At 44.2% G+C, this 23537-nt stretch overlaps 1 protein-coding gene across 1 annotated transcript in view; it reads right to left on the minus strand.

Moving 5' to 3' along the window:
• The window catches only part of LYPD6B (LY6/PLAUR domain containing 6B), a 286358-nt gene that overhangs the window by 20419 nt on the left and 242402 nt on the right, over positions 1-23537 (minus strand). The window contains exon 6 of the mRNA XM_078683866.1: positions 22794-22924. Within this exon, the coding sequence (XP_078539992.1) occupies positions 22794-22924 (131 nt within the window). The remainder of the gene's footprint in view (positions 1-22793; positions 22925-23537) is intronic.

Below are 23537 nucleotides of genomic sequence, written 5' to 3' on the forward strand. Positions count from 1 at the left end.
TTTCTCACTCCTGTGCTATATTGGTGCCACAAAGTGTGGCTTAATTATAAAACTTCACTTACCATTGCACGCAGTGCACTCACTTGCCCGCAGCAAGCACAAATTCCTGGGGTTCCCCACTCCTCTGGGACAACACAGACGTGCCTTAAAACGCAAAAGTTGCTCGTCTGACAAATGTGTACCATTTTTTTAGCACCTAGTTCATAAATGTGTCCCAGGTTTTTTGTACTTGTATCTATTTTCTGCACCAGTTCGACCCTGTGCCCAAGTGAGAAACATAAGGTCAATAGCTGAACTGGTATTTGAGAATTACAGTATTGACCTAATGTTAACAACTCTTCGTTAGGTGGGTGTTTATTTCAATTGTAATTAAGATGGAAGAGGACCAGTGTGAGGATACGTTTGCCCCTACTGGCTATTAACAGTTTGAACGCTGGAAGCAGCAGTCAACCATCCAACTGGGATCTAAATGTAGCACACATCACACCACAACTCGCATTTAATAATAAAGTGATATCTTAAGGCTTCATGATTTTACCTGATATTTAATGGTACATCTTATGTTTTTATACTCTGCTGTATATAAATTGTCTTTCTTAAGAGCTTTTATGGTTCTATTATCGACTGAATATTATTTATTGATTGACCAATAGATATCCGAATTCACCCTTCACACTCATAATCTGCATGTTTTGGCTTTAAAAACCTCCTCCTTTGCCAACTTGAGTCACACTAATAACCAGTAGGTGAACTCATAGTCAAGTGCTGTCATAAGGCAATGGGGGCAGAGGCGGTCAGTGGCGTGGAATGTAACCATTATTCTTTTCAGCCACTTCCATGGATTACCAATAACACACCACTGGTAATCTCAGAGGGAGCATTTAATGGATAGTCCATATTTTTGGGGTTAACTTGTGGAAACAGACCATCTTTGCCGATTGTGGCAGGTTTTCTCTCAGTATTTAGCTCTGAGACTGTGGAGCCTATAGGTATTCCCACAAACGCTTTCCTCTGGTTACAAAGCCTCATTAGAATTTCTGGGCCAGTAATGAGGTACTCGGCCTCTGAATGTATTTGTTTCTTTGCTTTCAGGCTGATTGTGCCTTTCAGAAAGATGCTCATTCTAGGAATGTGGCAGCTAGAAATGAAGATTGCTCAGACTGAGAAGCCATCACTGTGATGCACACTGATAGTTTTTAGGCTGCACGTCGGCAAGTGCCCACTGTCACGCATTGAATATGGAATAGCAAGGATGTGATGGGCCACAACACAAGCAAGATAAGGAGTGCTCCCATTCCCTGCTTTGGTAGTAAAAAATCAGCTGTTACTGTGATTTATTTATACCCCTGAACACCCTGGACTCTGCACCATCTGCACTATTTCTAGATGTGTACTAGCACAGAAAGCGCACCTGCTGTCACTCTCTGCCAGTTTTCAGGACTCTGCAACGTAAAACAAAACATGCACATGAGATATCAAAAGAATGAGTGGGAAAGGGAAGAATGGAACAGGGTTACATTTTTAGGAAACATAGCTAGAGTTATTGAATATCATTTCCATCTGTGAAATTGTGTTCTGTCCTGTTTGTCCCTGTCTCCTTATACCTGGCGTTATCTTTGGCACATGCCTATCCTTCCAGTCGCATGCTAATGAGGTGGTAACAAATACCAGCCTCCATCTATTACTACTGAAGAAATTCTACCCACTTTCAGAAAAAAGGCTCCATAGAATTCCAGAGCATTGGTGAGTTCTAGCTTTGAATATTGCGACATAATACACACCAGTCATCCCATAGTCTTCAGTGGATTCAATTTCAGGCCCCAGACTGAATCTAATCCTGCATGTGATCAAATTTAAAATTCTGTGCCCCATGCACAAGACCTACGGGAATAGAGGTCTACGTTACCTGCAAAGAGTGGTGAACAATTGCCAACAACCACACAGTCAGCAAATTCTAACTTGATCATCCAAAAAAACTAAAATGTCAGAAGAGTAGGGGCAGATTATTTGGGACTCAAAGGTGAAACTTGGAACATATTCAGTAATGTGCTGAAAACAAAACCCAATCTTCTGCAGGTCAGGAAACAACTGATAATCAAATCTTTCATAAGATGCCATTGGCTCATGGGAACTGACCTATCAAAATATAACCAGTTACGGACCTACTGCCCATGATTTAGGATCTACACAACACTGAATTTAGTTCAAATTACTCCACAGAGGACACTGGTGATCTTAACTTGAAGGGAAAACAAAATTAAGACAAATGATGGCCATGCCCCCTACCCATGATGAGTTTAATCAAACTAGTAAATCAATATTGTGCTACAATAGATATAATTCGATACATGTGTATGACAGAACCATGCATGCCATTACCGCGTATGCCTTTCCAACGCAGCCATTAAAATGTATGCAACTTTACCACTCATGCCTTTATCACAAAAGTTTTTACCACCCATATACTTTTAACACACATGCCTTTGCCATGAAAGTATTTTACAGGTAAGTATAAACCATTATTATGTATATACATGGTTTATTCTTACCTATAAAATACTTACATTTTTGTGGTAAAGGCATGCATGCTAAAGGCATATGCTTGGTAAACATTTTACAGGTAAGTACAAAACCCTATTTTTTATATATATTCACTGAAAAACACCAAAGGTTAGAGGGACGATATAGTTAGGCTCAAGTTTCACTCATACAAAACCAGTGAAAATCAGCAGTTATAGCTAGCGGAGCTAACTATAACTCACACTCCCAGCAATTCACTGCTTATGACCTGACATGTTACATCACTCATGACATCTCAACTGATATCACTGACATCATCCCCTGACAGGTTTTTTTTTCTCAAAAAGTTTAGAGTGTTAAATATATATTCCGAGGTGTGTTGGTGTATCAGTTGGTGTATGAGTGCCTGTATGGACGATTCAGTGGATGCATGACTGACTGTATAAGTGAGTGATTAGGTGTCTCAGTGAATGTATGGGTGAGTGACTGGTTGTGGGAATGTTTGTATCAGTTTATCGATTGGTGTCTAATGGTCTGTATGGGTGTGTGAGTGGGTATGTGAGTGGCTGTATGAATAATTGATTGGTTGTCTGAGTGTCTGTATGGGTGTCAGTGTGGGTAGGTGAGGGTGTGTGTGACTGCCTGTATGGATAAGTGAGTGGGTGAGTCAGTGGCTGTACGGGTTAGTGAGTGTGTGTGTGAGGAGCTGTATGGGTGAGTGAGTGTGTGTATGGCTGTGTGGGTGAGGGGATTTGTCAGTGGTGTATGGGTGAGTACTTGGGTAGTTGAAAGACAGTATGGGTGAGTGATGATGTATTTTAGTGACAGTATGAGTGAGTGAGTGAATGTGAGAATGGCTGTACAGGTGAGTGTGTGTTTGTTTCAGTGACTGTATAGGTGAGTGAGTACTTGTTAGTATCTGAATGAGTAAGTGTGTGTGTGTGTAATTGCATGGGTGAGTAAGTAGCTGTGTGATTGACTATGTGGGTGAGTGAGTAGGTGTGTGAGTAGCTCTATGGGTGACTGACTCAGTGTGAGTGACTGTATGGGTGTATGAGTGGATATGTCAGTGGCGGTAATAGTGAGTGAATAGGGATATGAGTAGCAATATGGGTGAGTGAGTGTATGTGTATGTAGATCTATGAATTAATGAGTGGGTGTGTAAGTTCTGGCATGGGACTGTGAATGAGTTTGTGAATGGTTGTATGGGAGTGGGTGTATTACAGAATTTGTGAATGATGTAATAAGTTATGTCATTTGAGATGTTATCAGCGAAGTCATCAGTGCTGTGACTGATCATTTCATGAGTGATGTAAAATGTGAGGTCATAAGCAGTGCATTGCGGGCTGCGAGTTAAAGTTAGCTCAGCTAACTACAAGTGCTGAATTTCACTGGTTTTGTACGAATTAAACCTGAGCCTAACCATAACCTCCAAGTAACCTTTGTTTTTTTCACTAAATTTCTAAGGTATTTTTTTATTCCATTCCTAACTATAACGACCCTGTAACCTTTGGTTTTTTTCAGTGAACTTCTAAGGTTTTGTAAATGCTAATTCCTAACTATAACATTTGGATCCTTTGATTTTTTCAGTAAACTATTATGGTTTTTTAAATAGTAATGTTGTTTGCAGAGTGGTGGAAAAAGGGGGTGGGCCTCTGACCAGCTCTCAGGAATCCAGCTGTATAGGACTTACAGAAAGTACCAGCAGGACTTCTTGGCTCGCAAGGTCCCTCAGCATCTAAGAGGATTCCTTTCCCAAACCAGTAGTGAGCCAGGAGACACGTTTGCAGAATGGTGGGAAAACGGGGCGTGGCCTCTGAAGACCTCTTAGCAATCCCTTGTTTGACCCAAGGACCCTCAGTACCCAATGTGACTTCAAACCCCAACCAGTAGTGCGCCAGGAGGTACATTTGCAGAGTGGTGGATATGTATATATATAAAAAATATATATAAATATATATATATATATATATGTATATATATATATATATATATATATATATATATATATATATATATATACACACATACAGAAGGGGGTAGCTGTACCTATAAAGAAAGTAAAGTAAAGTAAAAGGTTGAGGTATATAAAATGAGGGAATGTTCCTGATTAGGAATTATTACCCTCACACACCCATCTGGGTGTCATGCTTCACCATCAGGCTTTTGCTCCTCGTGGGGCTGGTGCTGCAATGCCCCTTGGGCCCCCCGAGAGGTCTCTTTGGTGGAGATCTTTTTGTTCCAGGCATTATGCTGCAAGCGGGTGTGTGGTGATAATAGTGATTAATATAGTGAACAAAGGCAAGTGGTCTAAAACTACCTAAAAGCTACCCAGAGGTATGTTTAATCAAGGGTCCACTTGGATTAAATCAATAAAGTGTAGATTGTCAGGACAAAGTTTTGAAGCATGACAATCTATTGTGTGATGTTTGAAAGCTTAGGTCGACATGTTTCACGCCTTGCTGGTCCAGGAGGGATCCATGGTATTTCTTCAGGACCGATTGAAATTAGATATACTACACTTACGCAGGACGGGCTATGTAAAGTTAGAACTGGATTATGTATAACAATCTTTTGTGGTGAAACAAGAGGTCAATAGTACCTAAGAATTCATCATCACTCTATCACGATCTCATAATCTAACCCCAATCAACAAGACTGCGAGTGCCTTAGGTCAAGGCAGAGGACCGCGGTTGACCTACCCCTCGCCCTGCCTTCCTAGAAGTACATACATTCACACACACACACACACGCAAACACACACACATATATATATATATATAAATACATATATATATATATATATATGTATATATATATATATATATATATATATATATATATATATATATATATATATATATATACTTATATATATATATCTTCACATGTAGAAATATATATGTATGTGCATGTGTAATACCTACAGAAAAGCATTTTTTTGACTTGCCTATATCTTTAGCGCTGTTTGACGAAGCTTCATGAAAATGTCCAACAGAAATGTGCGGTGATTCTTGTTGCGCATGGAAATTATGGGGTGATCTGTCAAGTGGAGGTTGAGAAAAGGGTGGGGGTCAAAAAAAGTGTGTTTCAATTGTAGATTTCCATAAGAGCTTTGACCATGACTACAGCCTGAACCGCTGGATGCAATTACACAGAATTTGGGAGAAAGGTAGATTTGGTTACGATTATCACGCTTTCACTTATTTGATGTAAATCTGTACAGTAATTGTTGAGAAATGTTAGGAAATCCAAATTAGGATATCTGTGATCACAGCTAATTTGTGACTAATAACAAGCTGGTTGCAGAGAACTGCAGAGCTCTGACTGGCTGCCAACAGTTCAATCAGGAAGTGTTGGCAGCCATCTTGGAACTCAGCTTCAGCCGAGACTCAAAACAAAAGTGTAAAAAAAGAAAAGGGGGCAGCGTAGGATTAGTGACCCCTAAGCCCCGGCAGGGGAAAAAACATTTAAAAATAAATTGCAGTGAATTTGAGAAATTTGTGAATTTTCTAGAATATTTTGTACAAAAAAACAAGCACGGCTCCCTTACTTGTTTTGAAAAGGGCACCTGGATGGGCCAGGTCCTGGGGGCATTTTGCAAAAAACGGAGGGGGGCACATGGATGCTCTTTGAGCCGCAGTGACATTCACCTCCTCGGAGCTTTATTTAATTAATGGAGGGGGGCGGCACAGACCCCCCTCCTGGACCACCATTTTTGCATCTCCCTTTGTGCGAGAGCAATGGTGGCTCACGCAGGAGTTGGGGACCTGGCTGGGAACGCGGGGACTTTAGTGATCCTCCTGCGACCCCGGGAAAGGACAGAAGAGAGCAGAAAGAAGCAGATTAAAGGTCAGCAATGAGCAGAAAGAGGGAAGATAAAGGTGAGAAAAAAGCAGAAAAGGTGGAATAAAGGTGAAAAAGGAGCAGAAAGAGGCAAAATAAAGGTCAGCAACGAGCAGAAAAAGAAAAGATAAAGGTGAGAAATGAGCAAAAAGAGGCAAAATAAAGGTCAGCAACGAGCAGAAAGAGGCAAAATAAAGGTGAGTAACGAGCAGAAAGAGGCAGAATGAAGGTCAAATGGGAGCAGAAAGAGGTAGAATAAAGGCCAGAAACAAGTAGAAAGAAGGAAAATAGAGGTCAGAAAACAGCAGGAAGAGGCAAAATAAAGGTGAGAAATTAGCACGAGCCAAAATAAAGGTCAGTAACGAGCCGAAAGAGGCAAAACAGAGGTGAGAAATGAGCTGAAACAGGCAAAATAATGGGCAGCAATGAGCAGAAAGAGGCAAAATAAAGGTAAGAAACTAGCAGAAAGGTTAGCAAAGAGCAGAAAGAGGCAAAATAAAGGTCATCAATGAGCCAAAAGAGGCAAAATAAATGTGAGAATTGAGCAGTTAGAGGCAGAATAAAAGTCAGCAACGAGAAGAAAGAGACAAGATAAAGGTGAGATAGGCGCAGGAAGAGGAAAAGTAAAGGTCAGCAACGAGCAGAAAGAGGCAGAATAAAGGTGAGAATCAAGCAGAAAGAGGCAGAATAAAGGTCAGAAGGGAGCAGAAAGAGACAAAACAGAGGTCAGAAAGCAGCAGCAAGAGGCAAAATAAAGGTCAGCAACGAACAGAAAGAGGGAAAATAAAGGTAAGAAACAACCAGAAAGGTCATCAGCGAGCAGAAAGAAGCAAAATAAAGGGCATCAGAAGGGAGCAGATAGAGACCAAATTGAGGTCAGATACCAGCTGCAAGAGGCAAAAAAGGCGAGCAATGAGCAGAAAAAGGCAAAATAAAGGTCAGCAATGAGCATTAAGACGCAAAATAAAGGTGAGAAACAAGTAGAAAGAGGCAGAATAAAGGTGAACAACGAACAGAAAGAGGCAAAATAAAGATGAGAAACGAGTATAAAGAGGAAGAATAAAGGTGAGAAACGAGCAGAAAGAGGCAGAATAATGGTCAGCAATGAACAGCAACTTATCAACTCTGACTACGTCATTGAGGCTGCTGCCCGCACCGGAGGTGAGGGCACCGCTCGTGAAGAGCACGATGCACAGCTCCAACTTAAAAAGCTGGCCTGACTTCCCCAATGATAGCGCTCTGCACCAAAGCTGTGCCGCAGCCTGCACTGGAGCCAAGGGCACTGCTTGTGAGAAGCACAGCGCATGCCTCAACTTACAATGCAGTCCAATGCCTGCTGATGCCAGAGCTTCAACCGTGACTTTGCAGAGTCGATAGCCGATGAGTGTGACCCCCCAAACTCATCGACCCCGCACCATCATATGGAACGGATGCATCGCCGCCAACGCAGCATCCCCTCCACTACAACAGTAAGGAACAGAACGCATCACCTTCCTGTATATCTGTAAGGAACTGACGCCTCACCTCCCCTGTGGGAGTAAGGAATTAACGTTGCATCAGCTTCATTCACACCTCATCTCCATGATGCCGTGCAGTGGCTTTGTTTGTTATCATCTTCCAAGGTACTGTAAGCAGGGTCAGTGTGGCTCCACAGCAGGCCAGCACTCCCTCATGGTTAGCGCTGAAATGTTGGATTAGTGCCAATCACGATGTCGAGATAGCCCCAGTTGGAGCTATTGTTTTCTAAGTGCTATAATATTATGTGATCTTTTCAAAAGTGATATCTTGATTTGTGTATGTTGGAATTTTGTCATTTTGGCATTGTCTTACTGGCTATTTTTCTAAATTGGTCTAGAGTACTTTTGTGGTGCTTTCAGAGTGTGTGGGTGTGTGTGTGTGCGCGCATGTGTGTGTGTGTGTGTGGGTGTCCTCTGAGATAAGCCTGACTGCTCGTGCCAAGCTACCAAGGGGGTTACAGGGGTTACCATAGCTGTGTGACTCCCTTATCCTAACTAGAGTGAGGTTCCGTACTTGGACAGGGTACAATCCATTACCAACTAGAGACCCCATTTCTAACAAATGGCAAGAACAAACCTTCTTTTTTTATATTTGTCAGAAACACGTAATGCAGGCCTACTGAGCCCTAATGGCGAGGTGCATTATAATTAAAAAATGGATGTGCATTCATTAACTTTTTTCATGTCCCTGGCAGTGAAAACCCCACATTCTCTGGAAAGGCTAATAGGCCTATTGGTGTGTAAAGAGTAGTGCTAACTTCTGAATGTGACTACTAAAAATTATATTTCAAAGTATTAAACAAATTATTGCCTTTAACCCAACTTTATGCTCAAGTCTAATTTAATACAATTTTTTTGAGAATGTCAACTTTAAACAGTTGCTACTTTTTTGCCCAACATTTTCCAATGAATGTTTATGGTTGCACACAAGATGCTGTACTCAAGACAGACTTCTTCCCTCTGGGAGGGACGGGGGAGGTGTGAACGACTGTCTCGAAGGAACATAAAGGGCCTACTGTTGGAAGAGGTGTGACTTCCTCCAGTCAGAATAACCAAACAGGGCGCGAGACCAAAAGGCGAGCTCCAAAGAGCATGCAACGTTTGTAGGGCAAATGATGGTCACAAACACGAAGGGCTGTTCTTTTGTGTAAGCAGACAGGCTGACATATCCGACAGAGAGGAAAAAGCAGTTTCCAAACTGATTTTTCTGTGGGCATATAGCCCTCCCAGCAGCCACCCCTCTTGGATTGTCTAGAGAGTTCCACAAACCAAAATCAGTGTTCTGCCATGTTGATAGTGGGCAGAATGGTGCATACTGAGCTAGTTAGATGCCATGCTTTAAAGGGAGGCATCACTAGGCAGGCGTTGACCTAACAGCTTATTGGCTAGTAGTTGCTGCATCCTCCAAAGGAAAGAGGTGGGCATAAAAGTGACACCTCTAGTACTCAGGCCTCTGATCAGACCTATACGAGAGAGAGAGCCAAGAAAGGACTGCCCTTCTGTTCCCTGGACCCAGCAAAGAGAGGCTGCACCAAAGACTGGACTGCATCTGATGCATCAAAGTGACCCCAAGCAGAGATGGGGTGAATCCATGAGTCAGCTGGCTGACTCTCTATTTCAGCCACAGTACCATAAAAGCTGAAGAAACCTGCCTTGGTGAGTTAGTAGACAAGAACACCTGACTGCCGCTGACAGCTTAAGGGTAGCCCAGGAGACTGACAGCCAAACTTCAAAGGTTGCACCCAGGCCTGCTGGGTCAGGGAGAGTCATTGGAGTGCAGTTTGGTTGCCCAGCATGGAAGTTACTTCAAGTTAAAGGAAACCACTGGTTTTGATGTAACCGGAAACAAGTATATCTTTGTTGGACATTGTGGGACATTGACCTCTGAGGCCAAACTCGCACTATCATGTTCATGGACTGATGGGTGGCCACAAGAAGACCCTAAACACAGGCTCAGCATCCTCAGCATTCCTGCTTTGCCTGTAAGGTAACTGTTCTGTTGGACCTTATTAGTCCCTAGTGACTGGCTCCTTGCTAGAGTTGGTCACCACAACAGAGCCCTTATAGCCGGTTTCATGTTACATGTTTTAGCTAACCCTTAACTGCGATTTGCAGTAGACTACAATGATTTACTGTGCTAAGTGAAAACCTGTGATTTATTGTTTCTCTAAAAATTCTTATGTCCGGAACCCTCTAGTGGATTTTTGTCATTGAGGTGTTTATATAAAGATAAAAATACATCCTAATTTTATAAATTGGACTCAGATTTTTTTTGTGTTGCTTTTTCTACTTATTCAACTGTTTGGGTACTTCTAAATGCTTTACACTTGTTCCTGAGGAAACGCCTGACTGCTATGAGCCACAGCTACCCAGGACTGAGGTAAAGTTTTACAAGTGAACCAGACTGGACATGATATGGAATTGTGACTTTATTACACAGTGGGGTTGCAAAACCGCATCATATAATAAAGGGCTTTCCTCACAAGAGTCGTAAAGATAGCACACAGGGTGATGGACCCTTCTGGTCACAAAATTGCACAGGGCAACGGCCCTCTTCAGTCACAAAGCTGCCCTAGGGCAACTGACGTTATTTGTCACTGTGAACCTCACCTGGCATATGAGGTCGAGAATAATGGCACACAGGCAAATGGCTTGATGGGTACAGTGGTCCTGACACAGACCGGAATTTCACACTCCACTTCAGTAAATGTAAATGTAAATTGATACTTATATAGCGCACTACTCACCCGCAAGGGTCTCAAGGCACTTGTACGAATACCGCTGTGGAACCCATCCTGGCTTTCCCTGTGAGGTGTCCACTCTTGGGCACCCCCAAAGTGGAGGCCAGGCATCCTTAGCGTTGTGGGGGCCGTTGTGGAGATTAAGCAAGCTATAACCCAGAGTTGCAGAGTGGGACTCCATGATTGGAATAGGCACCGATGCGAGAATTATCAGGTCCATGGAATTTTGAGCCCAAGACCCGCCGAGGCGGGGAATTAAACCCTGGTCCCGGGCTAGACCTCTGCATCAGGGTCTGCCGCTCTAACCATTGAGCCACACTTTCCTCTTTCCACTCGATGACACCAGTGTTTAGGCACTCTTGAGTCACGTGCTCTTCTTTTTTCCTTTTAATTGCCATCACCCCGTGAATACCTGTTGTTTCCCCTCCTCGACCACTTGAGATCGGTCCTTTCTGTATCCGATCATTAAAACCTCAGCTCTTTCCGTGACAGAAGTCCCGCCCCGTTCCCCACCCCTTTCCTTTGCTCCTATCCCTGCCTTTCTACCATTATCGGGTAGATCTACGTTATCCGGCATGCTAAATCGACCAATCTCTATTTAACTTGTTTCCGGGAACCTGATTGCCATAGCAACTCCCGGACAGCGTTTCACTCGCTCGTGAAAATACCTAGCGGCCAGGTAATGCTCCTAGTCGGCTTCCCTTGCCAACCCTGAACTAAGTTCCTCCTGATTCACAGCCTTCACTGACCCACTCCCTTTTCCCATAGATTGACTCGTCTCACCCGACGGACTTCGCCGAGATCAACTCTCGCCCCTGCAGGGACCTCATGGCCACTGGCTCCCTACCCTGTCTACTAACTCCTGGTAAGTTCCTTTACGCTTCGTACCTCTGGCACCAGGTACTCCTTACCCCTGCCACATCTGTTCCGATCGCATTCCGATGGACAGCAATTACTGACCCCTTCCCACTCCCTACAGATTGACTCGCCTCCCCTCAGATCACGCCGAGTACGGCTCTCGCTTTCCAACGGACCACATGGCTCCGGACCATCGCTGTCCTAACTCCAAAACCTCTGATAAGTTCCTTTCCGCTAATTACCACTGACACCAGGGGCCCTTTACCCTGGAGCTCACCACCCTGAATTGGCTTGCCAATTTTCCTTCCTCAGCTCCCAGGCGCCGTTAACACCGAAGATCTGACTTCGGACACGTCAACTACCCCGCACCGGGACGCCTCCCGAGGAATTCATAACAGAGTCTCCACCCTCGGATCCCCTTCCTTGCTACCTCCCAATTGCCTGACGATGAGCATTAATTGCCTTCTCTTTTATCAGCCTGTTGGACCACCTTCCTTGCCCGTCACTCACCCCTTCTAACCCCCTCCCTCCTCCCCTCTTTTCTATGTCCCTTACAGCACTGCATCCAGCCCCTCAGGCCTGATGATGATCCTAACTCTTCTGGATCGAAACGCCGTCGACTTCCCAGCAAGATATTAGGCGCCCTTCTCTCAGTGGTTTTCGAAAAAATGGAAAACATAAATTGAATTGTTTGTCAACCACTCTGCTTTTACTCCCTGTATATAATTATTCACCAATGCACTTTGGGCCGTCCACGCTGCTCTCACTGTCATTTGTGTCGCCGTAGTGCCACTCACTTTTTGCACTCGTGCACCTTGTACAACTTTGGGCTGTCACTTGTTATTTATAAATTGCAGTGCTGATACTAACTGTAATTATCTTTGTCCTACATTCCGTGAAATGCTGATAAAAATGATGCCTTGAGCACATATGAAAATCAAACTGAGTCTCCTTGTTCCTTCATGGATAATACTGTATAGATATCCTTTATATTTGTCTACAAATAATACCAGTTGGGATATTGTCCATTGTACACAATTGATCACCCCAATCCCAACAAGGTTGATGGGTTTTTACTCCTGTTTCTTTTCCACAAGATTGTGAGCAGCTGCATAACTGCGAGAGCCTGCCCGCTCTTGGCTCAATTTTTTGGATTAATTTGGTAATCCCTTACTCTGTTTGATACTTTCCTGATCTCTCAGAATGTCCAAGGAGTCTCTTACTTACTCAGAAGAATACATCCAAACCCTTATGGGTGGCCCCTCCCTCCTGACAGGTCCACCCATTTCCTCTACCACCGCCAACCCCCCAAACAACTCCTGTGTTCTCTTGGAGAAACTAGAAAAATTAAAAAAGAAGCAAATCAGAACGGATTTACATGCCCGCATGCTCACAGACTACCTCCGCTCTGGTGTCATTCCAGTAGGACTCCAGATCCGAAACACTCCTGCCATTTTTACCCAGGATCCCAAATTCCGTACTAGCTTCAGTCACCTCTCAACTACCTGCTTTCACCATTGGATGGTGTTAGGCATTGATACCGCCATTGAACACAGCCGAAAGGAACTCCAAGAAATCGAGGAACTCGAACAGCTCATCTTGGCCGACTCCACAATTCCTGACGCCAAAAGTCTGTTAGATAAAGTTAACACCACCATTTCTACCTTCAGCACATTCGAACTAAACAAAAAAGCCACCAAAATCCAAAAGGATATAAAATTCTATAAAGTAGAAAATACATATCCCTATCTCAACGAGGAAATTTATAACACACCCTACATCCCTCCAAGAACCAAAAATTGGGGCAGATACAGGAACAACCAACGTATCACGTTCTCGGACTCATCGAATACCTCTGCCGAAGAATCAGACCCCGGGGAAGGCGCCAGCTCCAGTGGACCCTCCAACAGACCACCACCCCTACTTCCCCAAGGTTTTTTAGACCGGGGCCGCGGATGCGGCCAACCTCATACTCGACAAACGAGAGCTCGCCAATATCGACCGCAGCTACCTGGAGAGAGACAAACACGCAACCGGTATTACCAATGGGGTCCGCCGCCCCAGTAACGATCCCTCTGGCAGATTCTATTTCACCTACCACCGCTAATAATGAAGTTATACCTATCTTCAACCTCTCCAAATATGTCCTGACCAATGAGGAAACAAGTATCTTGTCTCGAGGCCTAAGTTTTGTCCCGACTGAAAGAACAAATTTCCTTGAATTGCAATCTAGCCTCCTCAAGTTCTTCCGAAGAATACGCCTAAGGCCCTTCTTCATTGATATGACCGAACCGAATGAACCTATACCACAACGATTCCACCCACCGTCCTCATTCAACTCTCCGTCGACGATGATGCCACCTGAAATTCTAGCGGTTGAACGGCTAGTGCTCCGGGACATCGCTGAACTGCAATCGCAACCACAATTTGTCCCGAACAATATTCCCCTTGCTGAAAAACAGCCACTAATGGCTCTGAAAAACAATACAGATATCATTATTAAGCCTGCGGACAAGGGCGGAGGAATCGTCATTATACAAGCTGACATATATGACTGTGAAATCAAACGTCAACTCAATAATGCCGAACACTACCGCCCACTTACTAAAGACCCACTACAAGAGATCATAAAGAAGATTATGGACGTGACTGAACAAGCTAAATTGATGGACATAATAACCCATAAGGAATGGCTTTTTCTAAATAATCCCCACCCACATACTCCTGTCTTATACGTCTTACCTAAGATCCATAAGGACTTAAATAACCCACCTGGCAGGCCCATCGTATCCGGCTGTGGATCTATATTAGAACCTTTAGGTAAATACATCGATGCAATTCTCAAGGAATTTGTCCCCCACACAGATACATTCATCAGGGATACCACGGACCTTATAAATGCCATCAAGGACCTTGACTACGATGAAGAACAAAATCTTATGGCAGGGCTGGATATCGAATCGTTGTACACGAACATTCCCCACCATGAAGGTTTACAAGTGATCGAAAATCTTCTCCATTCCAGACCTCAACCTACCAAAATACCAACTCCTTTTACCATGGATCTTCTACGTATTGCGCTCCTAAACAACTACTTCCTCTACAAAGACACTTTTTATTTACAGATCAAGGGAGTATCAATGGGCGCTTGCTTTGCTCCCAATTTTGCAATATTATATGTCCATCACTTGGAAAAAACTCTCATTCTTCAACCCACCAATCCCTTCCACGAAAATATAAACCTGTGGCGTCGATATATTGACGACGTTCTGCTACTCTGGAAGGGCACCAAGGAAACTCTCATGTCCTTCATTGACTGATTGAACCGTTCACAAGAACATCTCCGCTTCACAGGCGAATGCAAACAGAACGACCTACTCTTCCTAGACGTCATCATTCATGCCGAGGAGGGCAAACTGGGAACCCGCTTGTTACGAAAACCGACAGAAAGAAACACATTTCTCCAATATGCCAGTTACCACCCGAGAGGACTCAGAGATGGTCTACCATTTGGACAATTCCTCCGAATCAGGCGTAACTGCAAGTGGCGTCACGACTACTTCAGGGAGGCTGATGTTCTGACCAAAAAACTCATCACCAGAGGATACCCCAAACGACTGGTCTCAAGAGCCCGAAAAAGAGCGTGGTATTGCCACAGGGAGCATCTCCTCTCTAGCCACTCAAAGAGAATTCCATTTGTTTCCAAATTCAGTCCTAGCAGCAACAAAGTGGCCAAAATAATCAAAAAGAACTGGTCTATCCTACGTCCCTTCGAACCTTTCAAAGACGAACCCCTCTTCTCTTATCAAAGAGGAGATAACTTGTTGTCCCATTTGGTACGGGCAATTACTTGGCCAGAAAAAACACCAGACCACCACAGCATCACTGCAGCATGGGGCTTGCCACCAGTCCTGGGCCACTTCAAATGCCAAAGCTGTTCAGTGTGTGAACTTACTACCAACACCAAAGTGTTTAAATACAAAGACAAAACTCATACTCTAAAAAACCACACTAACTGCAGGTCCACCAATGTTATATACGCCATTGAATGCCCATGCAAACTCCTTTACATTGGTCAAACCACACAAACCATCAAAAACAGGATTGTACAACATAAAAGACGTATTAATTGTAAGGTGACCACAGCGCCCTTGGTAAACCACTACCTCGAGAAAAATCATAAGGACACAGACATGAAATGCCAAGATATCGAACAACTGACACTACCCACAAGAGGTGGTGACATCCGATCCCTCCTGAATAAGAGTGAATGCAGGTGGATGACCCTTTGTGACTCCATTAATAAAGGATTAAATACCATTGATGAGTGGAACAGCACTATTACCATCTGACATCTCTACCACCTACACTCTGCCTCTCTGTAACAATGGACTGCCTATTGTTAAATCCGTGCCATCCTTGAGAGAGACATTGCCCATCCCACCGTCTCTCCACTGTATCTCTATTTAACGCCACTTATGTATGCTTAATCATGAAATCCAAATGTAAATATAATGCATGTACTTTATTGTATATCTATTGTATATTTGTTTAAATTATTACATATTTGTTTCCACTTGATGACATCAGTGTTTAGGCACTCTTGAGTCACGTGCTCTTCTTTTTTCCTTTTAATTGCCATCACCCTGTGAATACCTGTTGTTTCCCCCCCTCGACCACTTTAGATCGGTCCTTTCTGTATCCGATCATTACAACCTCAGCTCTTTCCGTGACAGAAGTCCCGCCCCGTTCCCCACCCCTTTCCTTTGCTCCTATCCCTGCCTTTCTACCATTATCGGGTAGATCTACGTCATCGGGCATGCTAAATCGACCAATCTCTATTTAACTTGCTCCCGGGAACCTGATTGCAATAGCAACTCCCGGACAGCGCTTCACTCGCTCGCGAAAATACCTCGCGGCCAGGTAATGCTCCTCGTCGGCTTCCCTTGCCAACCCTGAACTAAGTTCCTCCCGATTCACAGCCTTCGCTGACCCACTCCCTTTTCCCATAGATTGACTCGTCTCACCCGACGGACTTTGCCGAGATCAACTCTCGCCCCTGCAGGGACCTTATGGCCACTGGCTCCCTACCCTGTCTACTAACTCCTGGTAAGTTCCTTTACGCTTCGTACCTCTGGCACCAGGTACTCCTTACCCCCGCCACATCTGTTCTGATCGCATTCCAATGGACAGCAATTACTGACCCCTTCCCACTCCCTACAGATTGACTCGCCTCCCCTCAGATCACGCCGAGTACGGCTCTCGCTTTCCAACGGACCACATGGCTCCGGACCATCGCTGTCCTAACTCCAAAACCTCTGGTAAGTTGAAGTTCCTTTCCGCTATTTACCACTGACACCAGGGGCCCTTTACCCTGGAGCTCACCACCCTAAATTGGCTTGCCAATTTTTCTTCCTCAGCTCCCAGGCGCCGTTAACACCGAAGATCTGACTTCGGACACCTCAACTACCCCGCACCGGGACGCCTCCCGAGGAATTCATAACAGAGTCTCCACCCTTGGATCCCCTTCCTTGCTACCTCCCAATTGCCTGACGGTGAGCATTAATTGCCTTCTCTTTTATCAGCCCGTTGGACCACCTTCCTTGCCCGTCACTCACCCCTTCTAACCCCCTCCCCCCCTCTTTTCTATGTCCCTTACAGCACTGCATCCAGCCCCTCAGTCCTGGTGATGATCCTAACTCTTCTGGATCGAAACGCCGTCGACTTCCCAGCAAGATATTAGGCGCTCTTCTCTCAGTGGTTTTCGAAAAAATGGAAAACATAAATTGAATTGTTTGTCAACCACTCTGCTTTTACTCACTGTATATAATTAATCACCAATACACTTTGTGCCGTCCACACTGCTCTCACTGTCACTTGTGTCGCAGTAGTGCCAGTCACTTTTTGCACTCGTGCACCTTGTACAACTTTGGGCTGTCACTTGTTATTTATAAATTGCAGTGCTGATACTAACTGTAATTATCTTTGTCCTACATTCCGTGAAATGCTGATAAAAATGATGCCTTGAGCACATATGAAAATCAAACTGAGTCTCTTTGTTCCTTCATGGATAATACTGTATAGATATCCTTTATATTTGTCTACAAATAATATCAGTTGGGATATTGTCCATTGTACACAATTGTTCACCCCAATCCCAACAAGGTGGATGGGTTTTTACACCTGTTTCTTTTCCACAGCATTCAGGATATGAGCATAAAGCTCCTCCCACTTTGCAACCATCTTTTTAATTGGCTCCTGGCCCTGTACTTTGTAAACTGTGGCTTTCATTGATCAATAGGCTTAGTAATCCCTCCTTAGAACCGCCTTGTCTCTACTTGTAACCTCCCATGAGGACATGAGGACATCCCCTGTTACTTGTGTTGTTACTCCCTAAGTATTAATTACAGCTTCGGAGCACTATTGTCTTAAAGGGCTTCAAGCAGGACACACACTTGATCCTAAGCTAGGCTGCCAGTGGTTATTTTACTCACTAGCACATCTTACATTTATATGAGACCTTCTATAAATGTCCCTTCAACAACTCCACACAGAGTGCAACCTAATCCGGAATTAATAAAATAGTTATTTTGTCACATTTCAAAGCTAATCTTGGTACCGACTTGCATGCAATGCATTATGGGTAGGGTGGATTCAACATATCTTCTGCAGAGTGCAGTACCATCACCCTGCAACATGGCTAGGTAACAAATATTGGCATTTATAATGCCAATAACTCCTACTTTGCAGGGTGCAATACTATATGTGGTCAAAAGAGGTCCCATGGGACCTCTTTTGGCCACATATAGTACTGCACCCTGCAACATGGCTAGGTAAAAAAACTTTGGCATTTATAATGCCAATATCTCCAACTTCAACAAATGCAAGACTTATTGCATTTCCAATGCAGCAGGTCTTGCATTTGTTAAAGTTAGAGCTGTTGGTGTTGAAAATGACAATGTTTTTTGCTTTTGCTTTTGTATCCCATTGGTAATAGTGCTAGGCAAATATATGAACTCCACTGTAAATAAAACTAGCTCCTCCTGAGGTATTCGTCATCACGCCTGGCACGCGCGGTATGAAAGAAGCGCATGTCATGGTGCTAACCTTGTGGAGTGAGCTAGGGATGCGCTACCAATATTTTGGAATTTCAAGCAGGAGAAAATGCAAATAAATAGGATCGGGAACCTCCCTTCCAGTCGGTGCAATATTTAGCAGGGCCCTTGGCTGCCCACCCTCAACAAAGCACGACCGGCTCGAACAAAGCCAGTATGTTTGGCTTTTGCCTATTGAAACAAGAGGTGCACGCGCGCCACATGGTGTCTATTACGCGCAGAAATGCGCGTAATAGACACCAATAGGCCAGGGGCGGAACTATGCGCCCACCTCTGGCCTATTGTGTGCGAGGTTTAAAACAAACACGCACGCAAAGGCCAATTGCAGGCCGCAAAACAAAAAAAACACGCACGAGCCTGTGGAATTTGTGGAATGTACTGGCCCATTTCTGAAACGCTAATAAGAGGGCTTTTTGCTTCGCGAGCCCTAAAAACAGAAGTGAAAAACATTGTTATTTTCAACACCTCTAACTTTAGCAAATGCTAGAACTATTGCATTGCAAATGCTTGCTATAATCAGTTCCCAGACACAGAAATGGTTTAGTGTCTTAGCCTTTGAAGTTCAAGTTGTGGGGTTTCCCACTTGGACATGCCCACTCCTCTGTCCTGTCCGTTGTCCGGGAAAGCAGTCTGTCACAGCAGGAGCAACTCCAAGCTAAATAGCCTCACAGCAGGTCATGGGAGGGACAAGAGGATCACACATGTAATGTTATCCTTACTGATATATGCCCATCAAAAGGTTACAAAGACCTGAGATATGCCCAGGCCCACTGACTGGTGAACTTATCAGAATAACAGAACACTTTGGAAGTGCACACGAGACCTTGCTCTCCCTTCCCCAAGTGTGTGTGTCCCACCCAGATCTGGGATGTCTCTTCTACATGCCCTTCGAAGACCATGGCCTTCCAAAATGGAACCCACAGGCATACATGTGGTGTCCCACACACCAGCACACACATATTAAAGCAAGCACACACAGTCACACATATGCTCCACAGTGCTACTCATTAACATAATGTAGGCCAAGAGAGTGGTAGATATACAGCATCGGAATTGTACTTGAGTGAGACGGTAGGGCTCACTCTAGTGGTACAGGTAAAAATGCCTCTTCACTCCACTGATCACTAGTACAAACGGTATGCTGCCACCACGGTGCTCATACCAGGGTAACTCCTGGTAAGGGTAGTAGCCCTTTTCCACTACCAGGGTAATGCTTTGTGTGCCCCATCAAGTCAAGCAAGACTTTAATCCATGAGACAAGCCTACGTCCTGGCGCACATTCAAGACCCGTGTTTGGCCATGATGAAAAATCGGTAGCAAGGATCCAGATATCGCTGCAGCTAGGGCCCTCAGGTCAGGGGTGCACTTCCATCACCATGCAGGGGACTTTTCCATCCCAACAATAGATATAGCTGAAGGTATTGCACATAGTAGGACATGCAGTCATTGTTGCTGATGCCATAAAAGTCTTACCTCATAACAGATGGGAGGTTACTAAAGAGGTCAGATGCATGCAAGTGGAGCCACGTACAGTTAGTGAGGCAAAGGAGTATTATTCAATCAGTGTCTGTATTGGAAGAGCAGCCTGCAGCACTTAAATTGAATTTGCAAGTTATATATGAGTTGTGTGACTTTATAAAGAAATGTGGATTTCTTCTACGTAGTCGTGGAACTTGTCAGTCTTGATACACTCTTACTACGTACGTCAGTGGGTATTTTCTCTCATATATACTCCCTCCAATAGGCAAGAACATAGGTAAGTACACTTCAAGCATAGATATGAAAAACAAAACCAATTTTCCTCTGCTACAGAAAGGAAAGCTATTTTTGGACTGCTCAAGAAAACCTTTCTGTGTGGCAAAAACATTCAGTAGGTATCCCTCACTTAATTCTAGTCAGTCATTAAGACGATGCCGTAAATAAGCTCATGGTCTATGGGAAAGCATTGCCCTTTTTAACAGTTCTTTGGCGTTATATGGTTTTGTGAAATGCTTCTATAGCACAGCGTTTAATTGTTTGTAAAGCGCTATAATACTTATTGCTACCTCATAATAAACATAAATACCGATAAAGTAGTGAGAAGGAATGTATTTTGTTTTGTTTAGTTGCCACCCGCAGAAACCTTTACAGCTACCTGACAGATGTACAATACGTTGGAACGTGGCTATCATAGATGTATCTTTGGACAGAAAAATACCGCAGATAAACTGCAATTTTCTAACCCAGAAGCATCCTGTCCCCTCTTCCCAGATCACACACGGAGCCCAAACAATCTCATCTCCTCGCGAATGCCGCTCGTGTCCCGCCCGCGGGCCTCTCCTCTCGAGCAGAGAGATCGCAATCACGGGAGCGCTGGGAAATACCACGGCTCAGGTCACCTCACCCAGCAGAAGCCGTTCTCCCGCTTCCCCTCGGTGCCACCCACTCGGAAGAAAGAAGTAAACAGGCCGCCTGTCCCAGCAACCAGAGTATGAATGTTTGCACTGGAACAAACCAAATACTGTGGAACTTTATCATTTTACCATCGCCCTGATGCATGATTACCTTGCACCAAGGGCATATATTTGTTTATTGGCAATATCGCACCCGCAACGTGATAATATGGTTCAGTCCGCTCTCGTTCCCTGAACTGGGCCTCAAAGTGCTACCAGTTTGCATGGATCGTAGATTTAAAACATTGATCAGTACTACTTAGTTGCACGCGGCTCCCTCCAAGAAGACTCGGGGTTTGAATTCTCTATATATTATGTACAGAAATTCAACGTTCCCGCAGACAGCTAATGTAAGCTGGCAGAGGAATGTAAATGGATGCAAAATGAACTGCTTTTCCATTCCGGGACACTTGGTGACACAAAATATCTGAAAAGGGCCTTATTTATGCCAGCCCCCCACGAACAGACAACAAAGCATTTTTGATTGGCGTTATTTCATGATGTTAGTGGTAAGTTAAGGCAGCGCTCTATGCAAGGACCTTTAATTACCGTATTAAAAAAACAAGAGTCTGTAGGTGGTAATAAGTGGCATACACACTGTGCATATTTGTTGTGTTAGATGTTGTTGCTGTGGTTATAGTTTTCTGTTTATTGTGCGTTTGTGTTTTGCGCTGCATTCAGCCGCGGTTGGTAGTGGGAGTACCTGCCGGGCGGTGATGTGGGGAGGGGGAGGGGCAGGGTGGGGGGTAGTAATCTATGGATTACGGAGGTTTACAGGTAAGTAAACATATAAATAAATAAAACGAATTTCGTTGCGCGCACTGCATCGCATTTGGGGATGCAGTGCACGCAACAAAATTTGTTTTATTTATTTATATGTTTACTTACATGAAAAGCACCGTAATCTATACATTACTACCCCCCACCCTGCCCCTCCCCCTCCCCATGTCACTGCCTGGCAGGTACTCCCACTACCGACCGCGGCTGGCTGCATTATTGCAATGTCATTATGTTGTGTTGTACTGTGGGTGTTGTGTTGCATTCTTTTTCGATTGTCTTGTTGTGATGCGCCCTGTTATGTTTTAATTATGTTATGTTGCTCCGTGCACGTTATTGTGTTACGTTCTGTTGTGTACTTTAGGTTTGTCAACAAATGCTGCTATATTTCCTGCCAAAAGTGTCAAATGCTTTTACAATTCCCGTGATACGCAACTAATTACCACCAAGATGGTGAAAGAACACTGATGTAGCCAGTGGCGTAGCTACACTTTAGGCTACCCGTGGTGGTTCCTGTGTTTGCCGCCCCGCTGCAGCCGCATGTAAGAGTGGGGGTGGGGGAGGGTGCTAGCAGTCCCTGTGTTTGCTGCTCCGCGACAGGCGAAGGCAAGAGCAGGGGGGAGGTCGCCACCCCCACAATTTGAGTCGCCCGGGCGTACCGCCCCGCTCCTCCTTTGCTACACCATTGGCTGCAGCTCTTCGACTTCAGACACCAGTTAGCCCAAAATGTACCAGAAACTCTGTCCAAAATGTGAGCTCCCAGTGTTCATTGATGTGATGTGCCCCAAAGACTCTACAAATTGCAGTTGTGGACCCTACTAATTTCAGGAGGGAATGCACTGGAAAAAGTTTTACCCTTATTTCATGCAATATGATTATTTGCATGACCAAGGTGGAGCAGCTGCTCACAACAGCTAACATCTAGGCTATAGATCTACCGTTCAAACCACGTAACTACATGATTTTAACATTCACAACGATGCTTACCGTGTGGCCATTTTCCCTGTGGTGGTGACATCCCACGCTGCGACATTCCTCTTTCGTGGCACATTTTTTGGTGACAGATCTGCTCCGGCCATGACTTGCAAAGCGATGTACCGTCAAACAATAGTGAGTATCTGTGCAGTAAATCACAAAAACATTCATTTTTTGTGCGCAGTGTAGGTCTTCTCACGCAAAAGCGTGCTTAGACAAAGATAAAGCAATGTTTTCAAATGCTAATAGCACAGAAGTGATAACATCTGTGAGCGCACACCAAACATTTCTCGAAACTCTTTCGCGCTATCTGAGGAAAACACAAATTGGCTCACGAGGAGCATTCAATGTTACATGTCAAATGTTGCTGTACTGCTTGACAGCCCCACTAGCTTTGGAATGAGTATATTGAAAATGTCTTCTTAATGTCCACTAACACACAAAACAGGTACAGCATAGGAATCCACAGTACAAGCTTCCCGTCACACACTGAATAGGAAACAGCTCAAGCAGCAGCAGTGCAAGCTTCCCCTACTTGCTTAAAACAGGCACAGCTACAGGACACACTTTTATGATGCATAGCACAGCATCACCAATAAATGTTTAAGTAGACCATGCCTTTTACAGGGTGGCCTGGCTGCCACGTAAGCGTAAAGTAGAGAACAGCACATCCTAGGAAATATACTTCATTATATAAAGTTCTCATTCACATTCAAGACAGGTCCTACACAGCCACCAGAATCAGGAATAATAGAT

The sequence above is a fragment of the Lissotriton helveticus genome, chromosome 3_1 (genome assembly GCF_964261635.1).
Source record: "Lissotriton helveticus chromosome 3_1, aLisHel1.1, whole genome shotgun sequence".
In the NCBI taxonomy this organism is placed as follows: domain Eukaryota; kingdom Metazoa; phylum Chordata; class Amphibia; order Caudata; family Salamandridae; genus Lissotriton; species Lissotriton helveticus.